Here is a 19,675-nt window from a genome sequence, read left to right as displayed (position 1 = left end):
CTGAACATTCACTTGACCTGAAAAATGAGGTGAAAGTCCACAGAAATTGCAAATCAGCTAATCTACTGAGAATGAGCAAAAAACCCCAACAGAAGTGTAGAGACAAAATCAGAAGGACCTAGGTACAATATGAGCTGTAATGAGCTAGAAGTTGGCATGCAGTTATTGTGCATACACTGTTAGCAGGGGGAAGACATGGAACAATTTGGTCTTTGGAACATTCAACAGGAAGAAAAATAATAAAATTGAGAAAAATTAGGTATTTGATGCTATTTTTATCTTCCCCAAAAGCTTAACTGTTGGATATTAAATACGATTAGGAAGGATATACAAGAATTCAGAACATGTCATGGAAATAAAAGGTTAGAAAATGCTCAGATAAATGAAATTACAAATTATAAAGAAGGTATGGGGATTTGGTGAAAATAATGTTTGGGTACTTCAAGAGCTAGCTAAAGCAGTTTAAAACAGTAGCTATTCTCTTTGTTCTCCTTTGTGGATGAAGGCACCAAACAATTATGACCCTCTTATGGGGAAAGTAAGAATAAGGGAATTGTGGACCAGTCAGCCTGACCTCAGTTTCAGGAAGATAGTGAAACAAATGATCAGTTGTAAATGCTTGATAAAGTAATCCAATCAGTATGGATTTCTGAAGGACAAACAGCATTAGAGTTACCTGTTTCCTTCTGTAGTATCTTATAGCACATCTTATGGACAGGGAAAAGCTGTGGAGGATAGATAGCTTGACTTTGAGTAGGTAAAAGGTAGGTAAGGGCTTTGATATGTTATGATAATACTCTAGGATGCTAAAAGAAATTTGCTTTGGAAAAAAGTATGTGAAGAAAGATTAGTATTTGTGATTTTACTGCATTTAATTAATAAACAATAGTAGGTTTTTTGTTAAATAGAAGAGAACTCTTGAATGGGATTTTTCCATGATCTGTGCTGGATATGGTACTTGTGCAATGTTTTCATAAGAATTTGGATGAGAAAATATGAACATCCATATTAAATTTGTAGATAAAACGATCTGCTGAGGGGCTGTAGGCATTTGGCCTAGGATTACAGTTCAGATAATTTTGGTAAGTTAAAGGATTTGAAAAACAGGATAACTTTTGGTGCAGACATATGCAGATTTACAGTCAGGAATAATCAAATGCACAGGGAGTGGAGGAGAATGCTTAATTCAACAGCAGGAGGAAGGTCTGGAGGCTGAGTTGAGTATGTCACCAGTGTCATGCTGTGTGAGAGGAGAAAGCAAATGTTCCCTATAAACAGAATTGTTTCTGTAAGATGGGGTGATCCTTTGGTACCCTTCTGTTGGAGTACTGTCCCTAGTTATAGGTATCACATTTCAGGAAGAGTGTAGATCAACTGATGATGACTAGAAAGCAGGAAGAAATACCAAAGGTTTAAAAACTGTGAGGAACAGTTGCAGGAATTGGTATGTAGATCATAGGTGGTATTCCTGGTTTGTTTTAAAATGGTTGTGCCTTTGAGCCCTCTTTTCATTTACAGTAGTTACTTAACTCATGATGACTGCTAAGGATCTTTTAGTAGAGCTGGAACCATCTGTATCTCACTTATGTCAGCTTTCGTTTACAAATATTTCCTGGAGTTTTTTTTTAATTTTTTTTTGAGAGAGTGAGCACAAGAGTGAGAGCTTTAAGGACTTTGTGACTTGCAGCTGCAGTTTAGAATTTGTCTGGGAAAATCTGCAAGGCCTAGGAAATAAATATTGTTGCCCTCCTGTTCTCCCAGGGGTTGAATTACAGATTTGAAAATCACCACTAGCAGTGGTAATTTTCTTCCATCCAGCAGCATCTTATTCCTGCTCCCTGAGCATGACCCTGGCATTTTTCTGTTTGCTGGTCCAGTTGCTTGTAGCATACTTGCTCTGGAGAAACTGGCCATGGTGATAGCTTTGTTTTGGAGTATAACCTTTTTGATCTGGGTAGAGCTGCAACATCGTGGGAGGGTTTTTTTTTCTCTCTGCTCATGTTTGCTAACAAACTCTGACTCTTACAGTCTTCACTAATAAACTGGATTTTGCATGCCACTGCGAAGTTATGCGAATTGGGGCTTTAATATAGTAAAAGCAAAGCAAAACAAATCCAGTGCTGGTACTGAATAATTCTGTTCTACAAATATGAACACAGTTTCCTGATATCTATCAATTACACACATACAACCTCAATATTCACAGATTTATAGTTCTTCAGAAGATTCTGTTTACATTTATCGTGAGTCTGCTTTGTCTTTCTGCCACTGTTTCCAATGTCTTTCCTGGTGTGTTCCAACTAATCCAATTTTCTAATTGATCTGAAAGTTAAGTGCGTGGGGAAAATCTGTTACATCCACAAAGGTCATGCCAACCACATTGGATTGGATTTTTACTAAATTGCAAAAGCTTTTAAATCAGTCTTACAGCAAGTGCCTCATTTTAACCTTATCCATGGAGGGATGATGCGTCCATGTAATTCTGAAAACCTCACACAGGAGAACTAGATCTGTCCCTGACTGTTATGTCTTGTTTTTTGACAGAGAAAAGGAGCAGCTGAATGCACTACTGCAGGTGGCCCAGGTGAGTTTAACAGTTGTTCTTTTCACATGTTTTCTTGTGAATATCTGTGAAGAGTCCTTCATTGCCTGCACTTTGATACTGTTATTGTGGCAGCACTATTTAAAAAAATGGGCTTTGTTCACTCAAAGACTGCAGTTGTTTGGCTTTGGCAGAGGTGCACAGACTTAACGAGGTAGGGTTTTTTTCAAGGCTCTTCAGAGCTCTCAATGAGCTTGCATTGGTTCTATTTGAAAATTTCCATATTGAACATGCAGCATCCTATTTTTATCTCTAGGGCTTGAGCTTGTTAGATAACCTTGTGATGTGCTACACTGTGACACAGTCTGTTTTGCTGGATTGTTGCCTGTAACAGCCGAAATGAGAGTGCGGCCAACTGGTGCCATGGCTAAAATAGACCCCTTGTAACTGATCTAATTGTAGGTACTTGACATACCAAAGAGCAGACCACCTACCCTGAGGTGTGTGGAAATGGGTGTGTATCTCACTGGGCTTTTTCCCATACTCCTTGTTCCCCAGTTTCAGACCATCTTTGTTCAGGAGAGATTAGAAGCATAGAAATGTATTAATCCACAAGTTAGAGTCAAGTATAGAACAAGCAACAGGGTAACTAAAGAAAACAAGGATTAAGGCTTAAATGAGCCAATATATTGACTGTATTGTCATAAATCTTATAAGGAAGTACATGAACTCCTATTGGAATTTATTTTTACTTTTTCTCATGTGCATATCTGTTCTCTCATGTGTATTTTTTCAACATCCTCCTGGAGGGGAGGGTGACTTTATCCTAAATATCAGTTAATGTTACCAGTATCTTCCATCTTCCAATTATTATATATCTGCTAGAAATTTCCTGTTACTTCAGTGTGGAGAATAGAGTAAGACAGAGTCTTCAGCAGTCAGCCATCAGCCATCTAGTGATGCCAAAGAATTCCAAGAAATTATGGGTGGAGTTTTGTTGGGCTGTGGTTGGAGTCCTGCTTCATGCAAATACCCCTTCCAGCCCCAGATTCTGATTGTCAGATCCTCATTTCAGGAAACAATGAAATTTCCAGACCTCTTAATGAATTTCTGGGAAATCTTCAGCTCTTGAGTAGTCTGTGCATATATGTATTCATATATAGTTGCTTTCTCCTATATGTATGTGAGTTCAAAGAGAGAATGGACTTTCAGGCTACTTTTATCCAAATTGCAGTGTACAGTGGCCAACAGATAGAGAGGCTTTTCTAACAATTCACTGAAACCAGTGAGCTTCTTTGTATGATTCATAATGGAGGTAGATTGCTAGGAAAAAGGAGGTACCTGAAGATCCAGTAGTTCTACCTTTAGCTTTTACACCATGAATGATTGCAGGATGCTTCTTCCTTCTGTTGATGGTAAGTACAAGGCAAGCACAGGAGACAGGAAGAATGAAAGGTCTAGGCAAGGAACACAGACAGATTGCTTTAACACTGTTCTAAATTCTTTAAGGTGGAAACAGTAAACACTGAGGAGGTGGATATTCCCCTGCAAGAAGAAGAGAGACGTCAGATGGAGGAGATCTTAAGACTGGAGAAGGAGATTGAAAAGTTGCAGCAACAGAAAGAGGATCACATGTCTGTCGTCTCTGAAGACACCAGAAATGAAATCTGTCGGCAGCGAGAAGAAGAGATACAGAGGTTGGAAAAAGAGGCATCAAGGGTTGCCCAGGAATTCTTGGAGCTGCTGGATTTTGGCAATCTGGATGAAAGTGTGCAGAACTTAGAACGTTCACTTTCTAGTGAGGGGACGCTGAATATTGACTGCAGCCTGGTGGCACCACTGGCTGAAGAAGAAGTGGACGAGGGTTTTCATGCTGATGATGAAGGACGGCCAGCTTCCAGTCTGGTGGTCTCAAATCAGCATGGCACAAGAAACAGTGGTCGCTACTCAAAGGAAGTTGCAAACACAAGCCTTTTGTATCTCCAGAGGGAAGTGGGAGAGGTTGCCCCCGCTCCAGGACTGCCTGTGGAAAGAGCCACTAGCCCCAAGGAGCAGAGAGCCCTATCTGACCCAGCAGAAAGTTTTTACAGCGCTGTCTCTGATACACAGAGGAGTAACAGTGGAGAAGCAGGAGAGCCCATTTACACCTCCCCCCCGGATGTGGAGTCTGACTATGACCACGAGGAGTTTGATGGCTATGGAGATGCAGGTAATGCCTCAGCTGAGCCTCTGAATGATGAAGAGGGTCAGAGACACTCCCATGGTACCAGCCTGGACTCCAACCGTGGCAGCCTGGACTCGGTGAGAATCTCTCCCTTCACCTTTCTGGACATTAGTGTGACTTTGTTGATGTTTATAACATTTTTGCCTTCTTACTGTATGCCTGCTACAGTATTGCCTGGGTATAGTTACTGATATGTAACTCTCTCTTATATCAATAATCAGCTTGAAAAAAAAGGGAAGAGTCGTAGATAGGCTGAAGGCCACAGGGCTTGTGATTGTCTGCTGACACACAAGCTAGTACATGTGTACCCATTTTAGATTGTTTCCATTGCCATATGTTAATGTAACACCCTTTAAGAGGAAGGAAAGGAAACAACTTTTACTTTGTAGGCTTAAGTTCTACCTTAGATTTTACAGAAGGGGCCTAATGCTCCAGTGTGCAATGACAAGAGGAAATGGGAAAGGCTGGGATTTGATTTGTCTCCATGACTAAAACTTCTCTTGTTCTAGGTCTATTCAGAGTCAAGGGTTTCTTTTCAGCTGCTATGTACAAGTTAAGTTATTCTAAAGCTGGAAGAAATTACTTTGCTGCTTGGGCTGGGTCTCAGTGCACACAGCCAGGATCACTGGATCTTTTCATTCCTGCTGCAGGGACAATGACTGGGTGGTAAAGCTGGGCTATTGGCCTCACACTTTAGCATCTCAGCTTAGATCCCACACGGGGTCTGAGTGCTCTCAGTCCAGCTGCTTAATAATGCAATGATAAATCCCCTTACAGGACAGGATGTCAAAACCCACATAAGATTGTGAAGAGTTCAGGTGTGAAGCCAATGACAGCCACAAAAATACTTCCAATAAATGATGTCCCTGAGAAGAGATGCTTGAACTACAAAATATCTTTTAAAAAACTATTGAATTTTTATTTTTTTAGGAACTCCATTTATTTTCTTCAGTATGTTTTTCCAGTGACAGATTGTGACCTTTCTTTAAAAAGTTGCATGATTGTTTTGTTTGCATTTCCCTAATGTCAGCTGCCAGCCATCAGAATTTTTTATTGATCTGCTTGAGTAAAGGTACCTTCTCTGTGCAGGTACTCACAGATCACTGTCAGGTAATCTTCAAATCATGAATCATTCTGTCACAGCTTGGGCTGGTTTCTGCCATTCTTCTTAAAATGCACATAGAAGTGGAGGGTTTTGTTGGGGTCATCAGTGAGTAAGACTAATGAAAAAGCCAGTTGATAATTTGTCATAGTGTGAGCCACAGGAAGCGATAACTACAGATGAGTCAGGATTCCAACAATAGCTGCTGTTCCAGGACTGTCGGGTTTTTGGAACTTTAAACCAAGGGAGAAAATGAATGAGTGGACCAAGGATGAGGCTAAAGAAGGTCACAGAGAGAAGACAGAAAGGAAAATGAAGAGAAGCAATATGCATTTGAGGAAGGGAAAGGTCTAAGGAACTGCCTTCATTAGTATTAGGTTAATGAAGCAAATTGAAGGAAATTGTATTTAAGGTGAAGGAAATGATTTTGTGTGTGAAGTACTTTCTTATGGCTGAGGGTCTTTATCTAGTTGGAGAGCAGAGATGAGTAAATTCAATACTATTATTTCAGTAATTCAGATGGGTGTTTTTAGGGTTCAGTTATCCTGAATTTCCTTGCTGGAGTTAAATCACTGTTCCATCTTGTCTGGCATTGTGGCCTTTCTGCCAGAAAAATCAGAAAACTTCTCCAAAATGAAAAATTCTCTCTTAATCCCGTCAAATTAGATTTGGCAAGGTGGGCTCTGCCTTGAAACAGGAAGTTTTGTTGCTGCAGGGAACTGGAGCTTTCTAGCCATGTCCACTGCTCTCCTTTCAGGTATGAAAATTCCATGCTTTTGCTTTAGGCATTAATGGATAAGCCTCTACTTTTACCGTAGTGGTTTTTTGCAAAGGGACTGTGTGTAGTTTTGCACCTTCTGATCATGTTACTTCTCTAACCCTGTTAATGACTCCAGTCTTCCCATGACCAGGAGAACCAAAGTAGCCTATATATCTTCTTTTTCTTCAGTTTCTGGAAAGTGAAGAAGAAGTAGATGTTTACATTGATACAGATGAAGAGTTTTGTAATGGACGAGTCACTATCTTCAATGGCTCAGGGCCGCCCTATTTTCACAGTTACCTCTACATGAAAGGTAAGTGGATTTTGCCAAAACCATAGGTGGATGGGATCCAGCAAAACTGCTTTCCACTTCTCTTTGTCCAGAATCATGATCTTTATTTGCTCTTAGTTCTCAGTTTATTCTCCTTTTTCTTTCTTCCTTTATTTAAAACAAAGAGATAGGAGCCGGGTATCAGGGATATCTTTGCCACCAAGACTTAATTGTGCCTTCTTGGTAAGGGCTTCAACAATTCATTCTCAGCTCCGAAACTGAAGTCAGAACAAAAATACTTGAGTAGTGCATATGTTTCTTTGTGTTGCTTTTGTTTCACTAGTTTGTTCTGTTTTTTCTATGTTTGAAATTAGGCACAACTTTGTTTCTCTCCTTCAGTTCCTTTGTTTGATGTAGGAGCTGAAGTGGCAATGACTCCTGCCCAGGAGCAGGATCAGGATGGAAGCCTGGCCCCTGTTGTGTGTCTGCTGAAATGTTGCTCCCTGGCTTTTGCAGGAGGTCTCATGAACCCGTGGCGGCGGCGCTGGTGTGTCCTGAAGAACGAGGCCTTCATGTGGTTCCGCACCAAGCAGGAGGCCCTGAAGTCAGGCTGGCTCTACAAAAAAGGCGGAGGAATGTCAACGCTCTCCCGCCGCAACTGGAAACGCCGCTGGTTTGTGCTTCGGGAATCCAAGCTCATGTACTTTGAGAATGATAGTGAGGAAAAGTTGAAGGGGACTATTGATATCAGAAGGGCAAAGTGAGTGCAAAAATAAATCCCTTTGATCCCTAGTATTTGCTCTCTAAATCAGCAGGGAAGGGTCCAGTGCTGCTGTTCACTGGCCTGTGTATCTCCCATGGTGCTTGGAGAATCAGAAATAAAGGAAAGGACAATTACAGCATCTAGTTTTACTCTGTAGGGAGTCTGCAATTACTTGATAGTTCTTTTCCCAGTCTTGCATTTCATAATCCAGCAGAAGCTCTTTCCAAGCCATGGATGGAGCCAGACCAGGAGGGGCTAATTAAGTACATACCCCATGCATTCTCTCCTACCCAGACTCCATCTGTTTTCTGGCTTCTCCAGGCATTTCACAGAGGTATTATGAAGCTCACAGCGGGATTTGAATTTGGCAGCATGTACTGTGCCTTTTCCTGAGTCCTGAATGCTCTTTCTGCTGCCATAGTCAATTCCTCAGCTCCCACTCTAAGAAAAGACAGACTGGTCACCTATTAGCATTATGCAGACCTGTAAAGTACCAAAAAGAATGGCACACCCGACTTTATAAACAAAGTCCATATCAGCCTTCCTGTTATCTCTTCTTCCATGTCGTCTGCTGGTGTCTTGAAAATCCACGTAATGCCTTAAGCTTTGGTTTTTAACTGTACAGATCTTTTTAAACATCTTGTGTATTGGCAGAATGTTGTATTTCTGTCGGAGTTACAAGCGATTTCCCTTCTTTGTGGTGAAGGGTATGATGCAAAAGAACCGACCAGATGGAATTCAGACCTGTGGAAGGTTTTTAGCTTTGGCTCTTGTGCTTTCTTGTTTTCCAGAGAGATTGTGGATATTCATGAAAAGGAGAACGCCTTGGACATTGTGACAGAAGACAGAGTTTACCACATTGTTGCAGAGTCACCAGAAGATGCCAGGTACAACAAGGAGTTTTGTTAGGTTTGTTCATTCGGTGCAGGTCTGACCCAGCTACTCATGGGAGAGTTTGAGAAACATAATCAATTCCCTTTTGCTGGAGAAAAGGGGGGATTTGTTCCAGTGTCATTTTGTGCTTCCTGGGATGCATCGCACCTACTTTGGGGACTTGATGTCGCAGCTATCAAGGTTGTGGTTCAGTCTGCATGTCACAGGACTGCCAGCTTCTCATGTGGCTGTGAGCATGCTGAATTCAAGGGTTACTTCAGCAGACACACAAACCTTAATATAAACTGGAACATCTAATAGCTGATTTATTTATTTAATGGAATCTTGAATCAAACAGAAAGTCTATTCATGTTGTCTGTAAATGATTGCGAGAGCAGCTGGTTTTTATCCAGGAGACAGAAAAAAGGCTGCAGCTTATCAGAGTCTGTAGTGTCATCTGATAAAATCTTCCCAGTGCAAAGCAAACAAGTGACTCATGTCCTTCCTTCTCAGCATCCTGGCCAGACAGTGGGAATCAGTTGTTTAAGGGCAGGTTGGACAACCTGTCCTGGCTACGCAAAGCCAAGTTAAGAGGTTACTGTCCCCAGCCACTCCTGTCTTCCCTCTTTGACCAAGGCTTCTGCTCTCTCAGCCCTGTAACAGTGTAACTGTTTCTCTGATCTGCTGATTCTTTGAAGTTATTTAGCATATATTAGTGTTTTGGTGTAAGGAGAGAAAAGGGTAAGCTGCTGGGATACAATTTAACAGAAATAGACTGAAGAACAGCCACATGGACAAGAAACGGGCAAATTTAGGGAGCAGTAGTGGAAGGAACAGTAACTTCCTAACCCAGAACTTCCACAACTGCAGTAGGCATGCCCTGAGATAACACTGCAGAATTGTTAGGATGTGTGTAAACCAAACGTGGCCTCTGTCCATGCCCTATCAGTCTCTGTTCTGAGGAGGAAGAAGAAAGCACCAACACTTGCAGTAGCAAAGGGCAGATTAGCAGATGCCACAGATATCCAGTTTGAGAATCCTCCATGAAGTATGGATGTTTGCTGATCTCACTGGAAGCTGCAGATAAGAATCTGCTTTTTCTGCAACAGCAATTAGCCTCCAGATATGTCTGTAAGAGAAGCTCTTTTGCAGACAAAAACCTTCACTCCAAATTCACTTATAAACAAACCCATGATTAATTGCCAGCCATATGACTTTCAAGTTTATTAGCAGATCAGAGAGAGACTAATCAAGAAGGCTCCCAGGCGTCTCTAGGACTCTAGTCCAGGAAGATTCCCAACTAACTCTGTTTTTACAAGTGCTGTATGCTCTTCTCAGTCTGCTGACATGGGCTCCCTGTAAAGCCACTGCCTACTTAGAGTTCCTTGAATAACAAGTGGAAAACTGGATTTTGCAGGAGCAGCTGTCAGTGGGTTGAAGAACGTGCACAGAATTTTCATGGGTAAATAAGGAGGAAGAAAGACATTGGAATCTGGTATGATCAGCCCAAGAGATATTTTGTGACATAGTAGTCAGGAAATTGTGAATGAAGAAATTTTCCCAGTGGCATCTTTCCAGGTTCCTTGATCATGTTCTCGAGCCAGTTTTACTACTGAAAGTTTAACTCTGATTCTGTTTTGATTGGCAGTGGTTGGTTTAATGTCCTGAGCCGAGTACACAGCGCTACAGCACAGCAGCTGAGGGAAATGCAGGATGAACAGGCCAATCCAAAGAATGCTGTGGTGAGTTACTGTGCAACCAGTCTGTGGGCATGCTTGGAGCCCTCTGTGTTTAACTGTTTGTGCATTTTTTTCCAGCACATGCAGTGCTGTACTTCTTTGGCAGTGTAAGAAAGTTGGACATTTATAATTATAAAGAAACAGCAAAGCTGGTAGCAAAGAGGGCAGGCAGTGGGGAATGTGGTGTTTGTCGTGGGCTGCTCAGCTTGGTCACTGATAGCTCTTTTCAGTTGGAGGAGAAGAGGGAGGCTGCCTCATGCAGATAAAATGTCTTTGGATGAGACTAGTCTGGGTCACGGTTATTCCAGACAGAAGATAGCAGTTGGGAAGAATGGTGTATTTATGTGTTTTGCCAGTACAGAGCTAATAGCTAAGGTTATTTCAGACCTTCATAATACTCTCTGGAAACTTGTAACTGTTTTTCCTCCAGTCCTGTGGAGCCCCTTGCACATCTTATGCTGTTTAGGGAGTGAAGATGACTCACTTATGCCTTTCTCATGTGTTCATTTCTGCTCAAGCTACTGGAATTCAGAGGAATGGTTTCAATTCCAATCCTATTCACAGAGGAGAGCACTTGTTAATCTAAAATGCAATCTGTGTCTTCTTCACTCTGCAGGGAACCCTGGATGTTGGGCTTATTGACTCTGTTTGTGCCTCAGACAATCCTGATAGGTAGGTACAGCAATCTGACCATCTCTTAAATCAGAAACTCCCCACAATTTTTTGTGGGTAGGTCCAGGTTTCCTTTGGGGTTTGTATTTGTTTAAACTCATACATCTTTTTCTCTAAACAAATAAACATAGCTGAAATCTTTAGCTTGTTTCCAGCAATGTCACTTCATAGGCATGAAGTCCATATATGTATTGTCTTCGAGTCGAAGTTTCTCCTGCAGCTCCTAAAAGTGAAAACAGCATAATCTCAATGTCAGAAAATTATGGTTTTATCTATTACCAGCACTGAACAAATACGTCCAGCAAAAGCAGCACTTTCATTTTTTCAACAGAGTAATTTCCAGTTAACTTGTAAATTTACGGGAAAAAAACAGCATTGTGGAAGAATAATGGATGAATTTAGAGATCTGTATTATTCTTGATACCTTTGCAATGCAACAGAGCACAGACCTTCAGTTAGTTAGTTTCAGAGAAGAGATGATGGGACATTTCATATCACTTTATGTTAACTTTTAATTATTCCCCACATATTAACAGGTTCATCTGGGGCAAAGATACTCAGCACAGTGCTGAAGTAAAATGTTAGCTATTAAGTTATTTATCTCTATGGTCTGGGGACAGAGCTCTGGGCTCTGACACACGTTGCTAGGACTTTCTTTTTAGGAGTTTAGAAAATACATTTCAGAAGTGAACTAAGATTTCATTAATGAAAACATTTTAGGCAGTTCTCGGCATTTATGCCTCATAATTAATCTGTGAACCAGTGAAAACCAGGAACAAATAGTAAGCTGAACAGTCAAGATTTGTTTATGTATGTGCTGAGGTATGCTTTTCTGGAATATCAGTGTTTGAAGCAATGTTAAACAAATTCTGAGGAGAATGCTTTTTCTCAACATTTTTATGCAGCTTATTTTTATCTTCCATAGGTTTATGCATTTTTCTACCTGAGCTTGATTGCACCTTTTACTTCAAACTTGCATTCTGCTTTTCAATTTCTCTGTTTTCTCACAGAAATCTGGTTTTGTTTTCAAAGTTTTACGAGTCTATCCTCTTGGAACTGGTCATACTTTTATTTTTCTATTTTCCTGTAAAGCATCAATTCCGTACCAAATTGTGAATATTCTTTTGGTGAGATACAGTTGCAAGAGAAGGACAAAGTCATCCAGGAGCAACACAACAGTTTTTCTTCTATTTTGCCTGGATCAGCTCATCCTTTCTGAAAACCAATCTCTAACATGTTTTAGCTGATCCTACTGAGACCTGTATTTGCTACTGCATCACTGGTTCTAATAAAACGAGGAAAATGGCTGTACCAGCTCAGCCCAGTGGTACAAGCACTGGCTCATTCCACTCAGTCAAAGTCCTTTGCTAATGAACCAAGGACATTTTGCAGCTGCTTATTAGCTAACTAATATTTTCTAGTCTCTGGAAGTAGCTTTTGAAAGATATTTAATTTCATTTAGCTCTACATTATCAGTTGACAGAGCAACTGAACAAGAGATGATCTTAAGTATTTCTGCACTCCTCTGTAGTTTGTGTTCAGAAAGTCTTTCTGTTTATGGGACAGTAAGAAACACGACTTTGGGTGTGCTGTGAGCTATTTGCATGACTAATTTTAATGCTTTTGTTCTGTGGCAGACCAAATTCTTTTGTGATCATCACAGCCAATCGTGTGATTCACTGCAACAGCGACACTCCTGAGGAAATGCATCACTGGATCTCCCTGCTGCAGAAACCCAAAGGCGAATCCAAGGTCGATGGCCAGGAATTCCTTGTGAGAGGTGAAAGGAAATACATGCAATTACATGTGAAACTCATCTTCTGCTTATAATGTGACAGGGAGATTGCTAGCTCAGTCTAAGGTTTAGCTGCTCCCCAAAAATTGTCATTCTCTGCCCCCTCTATCTTCCTGCCTGCTGCTTGCCATGTCATGTGTGTGCTAGCCCTGGCTCCTACCTAATTCCTTGCCAGGTGGAAAAAAATAAGTGCTTCATATGTTTCATTTTCTAATGATTGTTCTAGCCTATTTAAACATGTCTAGCAAATGCCACCAGGGAATAGGAAGGAGCATGGCTGCTGATAGGAGCAGCTGGCTTAGATGGACTATGACATGACACTGTGGCTTTTGTTGGCAGCTCAGTTCCTTCTGACACCTGTCATGTAGAGAGGGAGGGAGAGATCTTTATGGGATTGCTGCTGTCCACAGCTAAACTAACTAACCTGGTTATGGCAGACCTAGTGAGGTGAGAAAAATTTTCTGAGGTTGAGCAAAAGGTTTAAATTACATCTTTAGTCACAACCTAATTGAAGATGGAAAAGCATGAGTAAGGGTCACATATTGTAAAATATTCACCCATTTGTCATAAATATTTTAAATTTTCCTCTATACTTTGACCTCATGGCGTGGTCTTAAATGTTTGAAGACACTCCTGATCTAGTCTATAGAAAGCAAGTGGATGAGCAAATTGCCTTGTATCTTCCAGGAACGTCTGTGAAGGAATAAAGGTCTTAAAGTGGTCATGGCAAGGCAGAAGGAGAGGAAGAAAAGGGTCACCAAAATGTGGGAAAAGACTTCAACCCTAGTCTTAAAAAATATTCAAGGAGATTGAATGATACAAAGGAGTAATAAGGAGTAGGAGTAATTGTTGTATAAGACAACAGTTTGAGTACCTTAACTTCAAAATACTTAACTGCAATACTTTTATCTGGTATTGTTCATTAGTCAAAGAGAAAAAGAAATTATACTTTGCAGAGTATGCTCTGCTCTTCATAAGAAAATGTCTGTGTGACAGCAGAGTAGCCTCAAAGGCGCATATATATATATATATATATATATATATATATACACATATATATATATTCAGGAAGGTTTGTCTCTATCTTTTCTTTATATGGAGCCTCTTGGTTCAGTCCCACATTTTTTGAACATTTTGCCTTGTGGGTGGACATTGCTTTTTACACCTCTGAGTAGAAAATTATCTTTTTGACAGCTTTAGCAATGCAGGCTGTAATTTTTTTCTGTTGAAGTACTGAATTTTCTTAATCTTTTTTTTTTTTCCTTTATTTTGTGACAAATCTAAAATGACAGTGAAATTATTTGTCCTGACCATGGGAGCAAGAGATGCACGTAATGACATGTTTGTGTTTGTGTGCTAGGCTGGCTTCATAAGGAGGTTCAGAGCAGCAACAAGATGTCCTCTCTGAAGATGAAGAAGCGCTGGTTTGTTCTGACAAACACTGCCCTGGACTACTACAAGTCCTCGGAGCGCACGGCTGCCAAGCTCGGGACACTCGTGCTCAACAGCCTCTGCTCCGTCGTGCAGCCTGAGGAGAGGGTCTTCAAAGACACAGGTGAGAGGGAGAAAGTGGCACAGAGCAGGCTCCGGGTGTGCAGCTCCTGCAGGGGGGATGGTGCACGGCTGTAGTGGTGTGTCGTGTTGGGAAGGCAGTCTTGGGGCTTTGTGTCTGGCTGCAAACATCTCTGCCCGTGGAAATCCCGTAAGGGATTTGCAAAGTGTGCAAGTGACTGTAAGTGCCTCACACGTGACAGAGATACACAGAGCTGGTGTTTCTCACTGAGCAGAGTCACTGCTTATCTCAGTGTTCCCCAAGCAGGGTAACAGGTGTGAGTTCCTGTAGCTGACACTAATTATTGGTACATCTCCAGAACTGCCACCTTGTAGCTTGACCTACATTTGTCTCTGGGGTCAGTGTAACTTCTTAAATAGCAGCCATCCCATACACTGTAAGGGATGTACAGTGCATGTGTTACTGCGTCACTCAACTTGATCAAAACAAAAGATGACAAAAGCCTGTGTTTGCTTTCTGTGCACCATGACAGAGTTCTGGGAAGGCAGGATCTGGCATGATCCTCCATTTCTTGCCTTAGGAGTTTGGAAGGAAACCCAGGTTATGGGAAAGAGGATGAATTCCTCATACAAAGATTGTGAACCTCAGAAAAAGACTTGAAAAACTGGACATTTAAGTACTAGAGTTGTTTGGGATACCTTTTAAAAGGGCTGGAAGTATTTCGTAAAGTGAGATGAGAGGAAATTTATTCTGCTCATTCACAAGAAAGTGTCCATATTTTTGGTATCAACAGATGTCCAGGGCTGCCTTCAGCAGATAGAATTGCCATCACCTTGACACATTCTCTCAGGTTGTCAAGCACATATTTTTAAAAGTTCTGAGAGTTGATTTGGCAATCTAACTAGGTGCTGTGTATAGAGTGGTCATTTTCCAAGTGATTAACAAGATGATGTAGTCCAAATGCTGTCTGTGAAAGTGAGCTGCCTGGTTGGCAGGCAAGTAGTCAGGTTACATTGCAAGATACTTGCATCTTGGAAAGCTGTCTTTGTACCAAAATCTGGACTGAGACTTTCCTATTGACAAATGTGTTTGGGGAATGGGGATGTTAATGTCTACCTAGTGGATTTTAACCAGACACACCATATGTTGCTATGAAAATAGCAAGGGTTTTTCATCAGCCACAAGCTACAGGCAAAAAGAGAATCAATGATCTCTTAATAATCAAGTCCAACAATTAGCCTAACATTGTCAAGTCCATCACTAAGCCATGTCCCTAAATGCCACATCTACACATTTTGTAAATGCCTCGAGGAATGGTGATTCAGCCACTTCCCTGGACAGCCTGTTGACAGCCCTTTCCTTCCTTCCTCTTGTCCTGTGGCTTGTTACTCAGGAGAAGGGACAGACCCCCACCTGGTTATATCCTCCTTTCAGGTACTTGTAGATAGTAATAAGGTCCCCCTTACTTTCTCCAAGCTAAACACCCCCAGCTCCCTCAGCCCCTCCTCACAGGACTTGTGCTCCAGACCCTTCCCCAGCTCCATGGCTCTCCTTTGACACCCATGATGATCTGCCCCATAACCTTCTCCGGTATCAAGGATGGACTGACGGACCTGTAGTTCCCCAGATTCTCCTTCTGGCCCTTTTTGTAGGTGGATGTCACATTTGCTAGCCTCTAGTCAGGTGCATAATGTGGAAGCCAGTTTCACCTCCCAGCTTTGTTTCCACCTTTGTTTCTCCACAGGCTACTGGAACATCATAGTCCATGGGCGGAAGCACTCCTACCGGCTGTACACCAAGCTGCTGAACGAAGCCATGCGCTGGGCCTCTGCCATTCAGGGCGTCATCGACAGCAAAGTTCCCATAGAAACACCTACACAGCAGCTCATTCGGGACATCAGGGTAGGTGGCATCCTGCTCATTCCTACATGAGTTGGGAGCAGCCAGACCACCACTGGCCTAACCCAGTCATTGCTGAGAATGTGGCAAGAAATGGGGTTGCTGTCTTAAGGGGAAAATCCAAAAGAGTAAAAAAAAAAAACGTACACCACTGTGCAACAAAAAAAAGTCAAATATTGCAAATTTTATTTTGTTAATTGATCTGCATAAGTCTAGACTACGACTCTGTGCAATTAAAAATTGTGTGCAGGATTACACCATCAAGTGTTTTCAAATCTCTCCTCCATCTTCTCTGCTCCTAATCATCCTCCAGACACAAATACAAAACAATCCATTCCTACCAGCCATCTGACTTCGATGTACCCTGAAGTTCTCTTCATACCTTAGGCCTGTGTGGTTAAATACCAGAGTAAAGGGTGGAAAGAGAATAGCCTTCAAAATAGCATAAATTGTACCACAGGAGTAATTTTTGAGAAGAAACTTGCCAGAAACTTGGGCAAATAAGCCTGGAATCATTTAAGAACACACACTAAAGCAAATTTCAGAAGAAATATGTTTGTGATGAACTCTAAACTTGATGTAATTAGATAGTTCATATTTAAGAAAAAAGATCTGAGAGTGATTGTAGAGAATAATCTTGGAAAATTTCAGCTCAGGGTTCCAGGACAAATGGAACATTCTGTATTGTTAGGGAAGGAGTCTAGGACAAAATGCAGAAGAATGTTATCCAGTGTGTATGGTAGTGACAGGCCCAGATTTTGAACCAGGGAGCATTTTGGTTGTTCATTCTGTAAACACATGTAGTACAACCAGACAAGTTGAGAACAGGCTCATTATTACACACTGAAAATGGTTGACCTGTGCTCAGAAAGTCCATTGACCATGTCCTGTTGAAAGCTTGAAGGACATAGGAGAGAGGGATCATGCCATATTTATTACCATGCTTGAAGGTAAGACTCTGTGCCTGGTGACCTGTGGGATGATGCAGCATGGCTATTCTTGTGTTTAATTTTCAGAAATAACCTACAGGGTAATTTTTAGTTATGGATTATGCTTTGATCACCTAGCCCCCCTAGACACCCCCAGAAATTTAGACAAAGGTTGTTGAGCTTGAACCTAAGTGTTTAAGTACATCCTACAAAGGACTGTGCCTCTTTGAGGATAATTACTTTTTTCTTTCTTTTCCAGGAAAACAGCACAAACTTTGAAGTAGTGGAACAGACTTATAGGAGGAACCCAATCCTGCGCTACACCCAGCACCCCTTGCATTCCCCACTTCTCCCACTGCCATACGGAGATGTCAGTGTCAACTGTAAGTATTTTACCCAAGTGACAGAATCCACTCACATTTTGAGGGTCAGTGAGGAGCCTGAGCTCCACAAAATGGGCCTGCAAGCTCTCTCTGTGCAGATGAAGTCTATTTGGGGCAGTGTAGCCCACAGGGTTCAGGGAGGGAACAGTCCCTTTCTCTCTTCCTTTCTTCTCTGGAGTGTGTTCCATGTCCACTGCCTCTTACCATGTGGGAACACTGAATCTTAAAGTAAATGGGGGCCGATACTTTTATCATCCATCCAGGGGACATGCAGCCTGCCATTCTTTAGCCACAGCTGGGTTGTGAGTGGCTCCAGTGGAAATACTACAACAGGATTACATCACACAGCTGGCAGTGGGGTAGTATTTCTACAGAAGCTGCTGTAAAACCAGGTTAAATTACTACTTTTTTCGAATGTGTCAGAAGCATGAAAGAGCTAGAGTGATGGGCCACCAGAAAGCTGAAGTGATTTGCTGATGATTACAGACTATAAAACTGTTAATAAAACTGAAAGCTGGTGAGGAACTGTAGAAGAATGTCTCATGTGGAATGACTGAGCCACAGAATCTTTTAAGACGTTAAATTCAATCAAAGCAATGTATATGGGAAAAAGAGTTTGCCACACAGGTAATAATCTAGCTGTGCTTAGGAAAGTGAACATCAATTTACATAGCTTTATGAAAATGTCAACTCCAGTGGTGAGTGCAGAAACAAAACAGCTAATGTAAGGTTCTGAAAGCTTAGAAAAGGAAAAATAAAGTCTTTGTGCAGCTGTAGATATATTGTGTACCTTCATCTTGAGATCAGGATACAGTTTTGCCTTCTACATCTCATCAAAAATATAGGAGATGTAAAATCCTACCCAAAGATGCTACAATTAAGTGACTAAATAGAGAGCACGATTCTTCAGCCTCAAAATTAAGTTTCTGGGGCTAGAAGACTGTCATGGAGAAAGTGAAAGGATATTAGGTCTGTCACAGTACAAGGATCCAATTACGTGGCAGATTAAAAGCACAGAAAAAATAAATTCTGAAATACAGAAAAAATTCAGAAGTGCTTACACTGTGAAACTTACTTTTTAGAGTTGTGTCTTTGTATAGTACAGTTAATACATGGCCACTGGGGAAGCAGTGGCTGTACAGGAGATTCAGCAGGACATAAAGCCCCAGAGATGTGCAAAGGAGAATGCAAGCTTGCATCTGAATGGTATCACATGCGTCTGAGCAGTTGAAAAAGCAGACATTTAGGTGCTCAAAAAACTCAAGTTTTGGTTTAAGCATTTTAAATCTAAACAATAGGTAAACAATAGGCATTTGTGGTACAGCAATTTGCTTAAGTTCTATGTCAGCCCAGGGTCAAAGCTAATACAGGCACAATACAGAATTTTGGAATTACACAAGCCAGATTTCAGTGGCCACATTCCATACCTCAGTTGCAGACACTGAAGCCTGAACTAGATTTCAGTGCTCATTTCCCTTAAAAATATTATTCTGCTTTTCTGCACAGTGTATCCAAAATGGATTGGCAGTGGTGACAAATCAGATGTTGGCAAATACTAACCAAAACTACGTTTGAACATTGAGAGAAGAAGCGTTAATGAACTTAAAGTATAAACTTAAGCTCAGAATACTCGCTAGTGCTCAGGTTGTCGTTGTTCCGTGGCAAATGAGTACAGTTGACTGTAGTGCTGCTGGGCCAGTAGAAAATGAGGAAGATGCTCACTTCTTGTCACCTTTGTGATTGTTCCTCAGTGCAACAAGAGAAGGGTTACAGCAGCTTACAGGATGAAGCAGTGAAGATCTTTAACTCCCTTCAGGAAATCGAGACAGTGTCTGACCCCATACCCATTATCCAAGGCATCCTGCAGACCTGCCATGATTTAAAGCCCCTTCGTGATGAAGTGTACTGTCAGCTCATCAAGCAAACCAACCACATGCCACATCCCAACAGTACTGGGAACCTGCACCACTGGCAGCTGATGACCTGTATGAGCTGCACTTTCCTGCCCAGCAGAGGGATCCTGCGCTACCTCAAGTTCCACCTCCGAAGGTAAACGTCTCTCTTGTTTGCAGCTTGTTTCCTTTTACTCTGCTGATCTTCCACTGCCTGTTGTAGTTACCTGTCTCACTCTCTTGCTGTGCAAACATCTTCCTGTGGTGTTCCAGCCTCCTACCTTTGCCCAATTCTTACCACCAGCTGCTCTGTGTATT

At 41.5% G+C, this 19,675-nt stretch overlaps 1 protein-coding gene across 2 annotated transcripts in view; it reads left to right on the top strand.

Moving 5' to 3' along the window:
• LOC106855880 (unconventional myosin-X-like) overlaps positions 1-19,675 on the top strand; it is a 60,645-nt gene that overhangs the window by 32,695 nt on the left and 8,275 nt on the right. For both annotated transcript variants that reach the window (XM_014880862.2, XM_088168150.1), the window contains 12 exons: positions 2,545-2,584; positions 4,052-4,843; positions 6,818-6,941; positions 7,416-7,659; positions 8,454-8,549; positions 10,184-10,277; positions 10,891-10,946; positions 12,584-12,726; positions 14,102-14,296; positions 15,999-16,156; positions 17,342-17,465; positions 19,217-19,514. In XM_014880862.2, coding sequence (XP_014736348.2) covers positions 2,545-2,584; positions 4,052-4,843; positions 6,818-6,941; positions 7,416-7,659; positions 8,454-8,549; positions 10,184-10,277; positions 10,891-10,946; positions 12,584-12,726; positions 14,102-14,296; positions 15,999-16,156; positions 17,342-17,465; positions 19,217-19,514 — 2,364 coding nt within the window. The remainder of the gene's footprint in view (positions 1-2,544; positions 2,585-4,051; positions 4,844-6,817; positions 6,942-7,415; positions 7,660-8,453; positions 8,550-10,183; positions 10,278-10,890; positions 10,947-12,583; positions 12,727-14,101; positions 14,297-15,998; positions 16,157-17,341; positions 17,466-19,216; positions 19,515-19,675) is intronic.

The sequence above is a fragment of the Sturnus vulgaris genome, chromosome 7, assembly GCF_052056855.1.
Source record: "Sturnus vulgaris isolate bStuVul1 chromosome 7, bStuVul1.hap1, whole genome shotgun sequence".
Taxonomy (NCBI): domain Eukaryota; kingdom Metazoa; phylum Chordata; class Aves; order Passeriformes; family Sturnidae; genus Sturnus; species Sturnus vulgaris.
The sequence above is the reverse complement of the archived record's forward strand: the minus strand, read 5'-3'. Positions and strand labels throughout refer to the sequence as shown.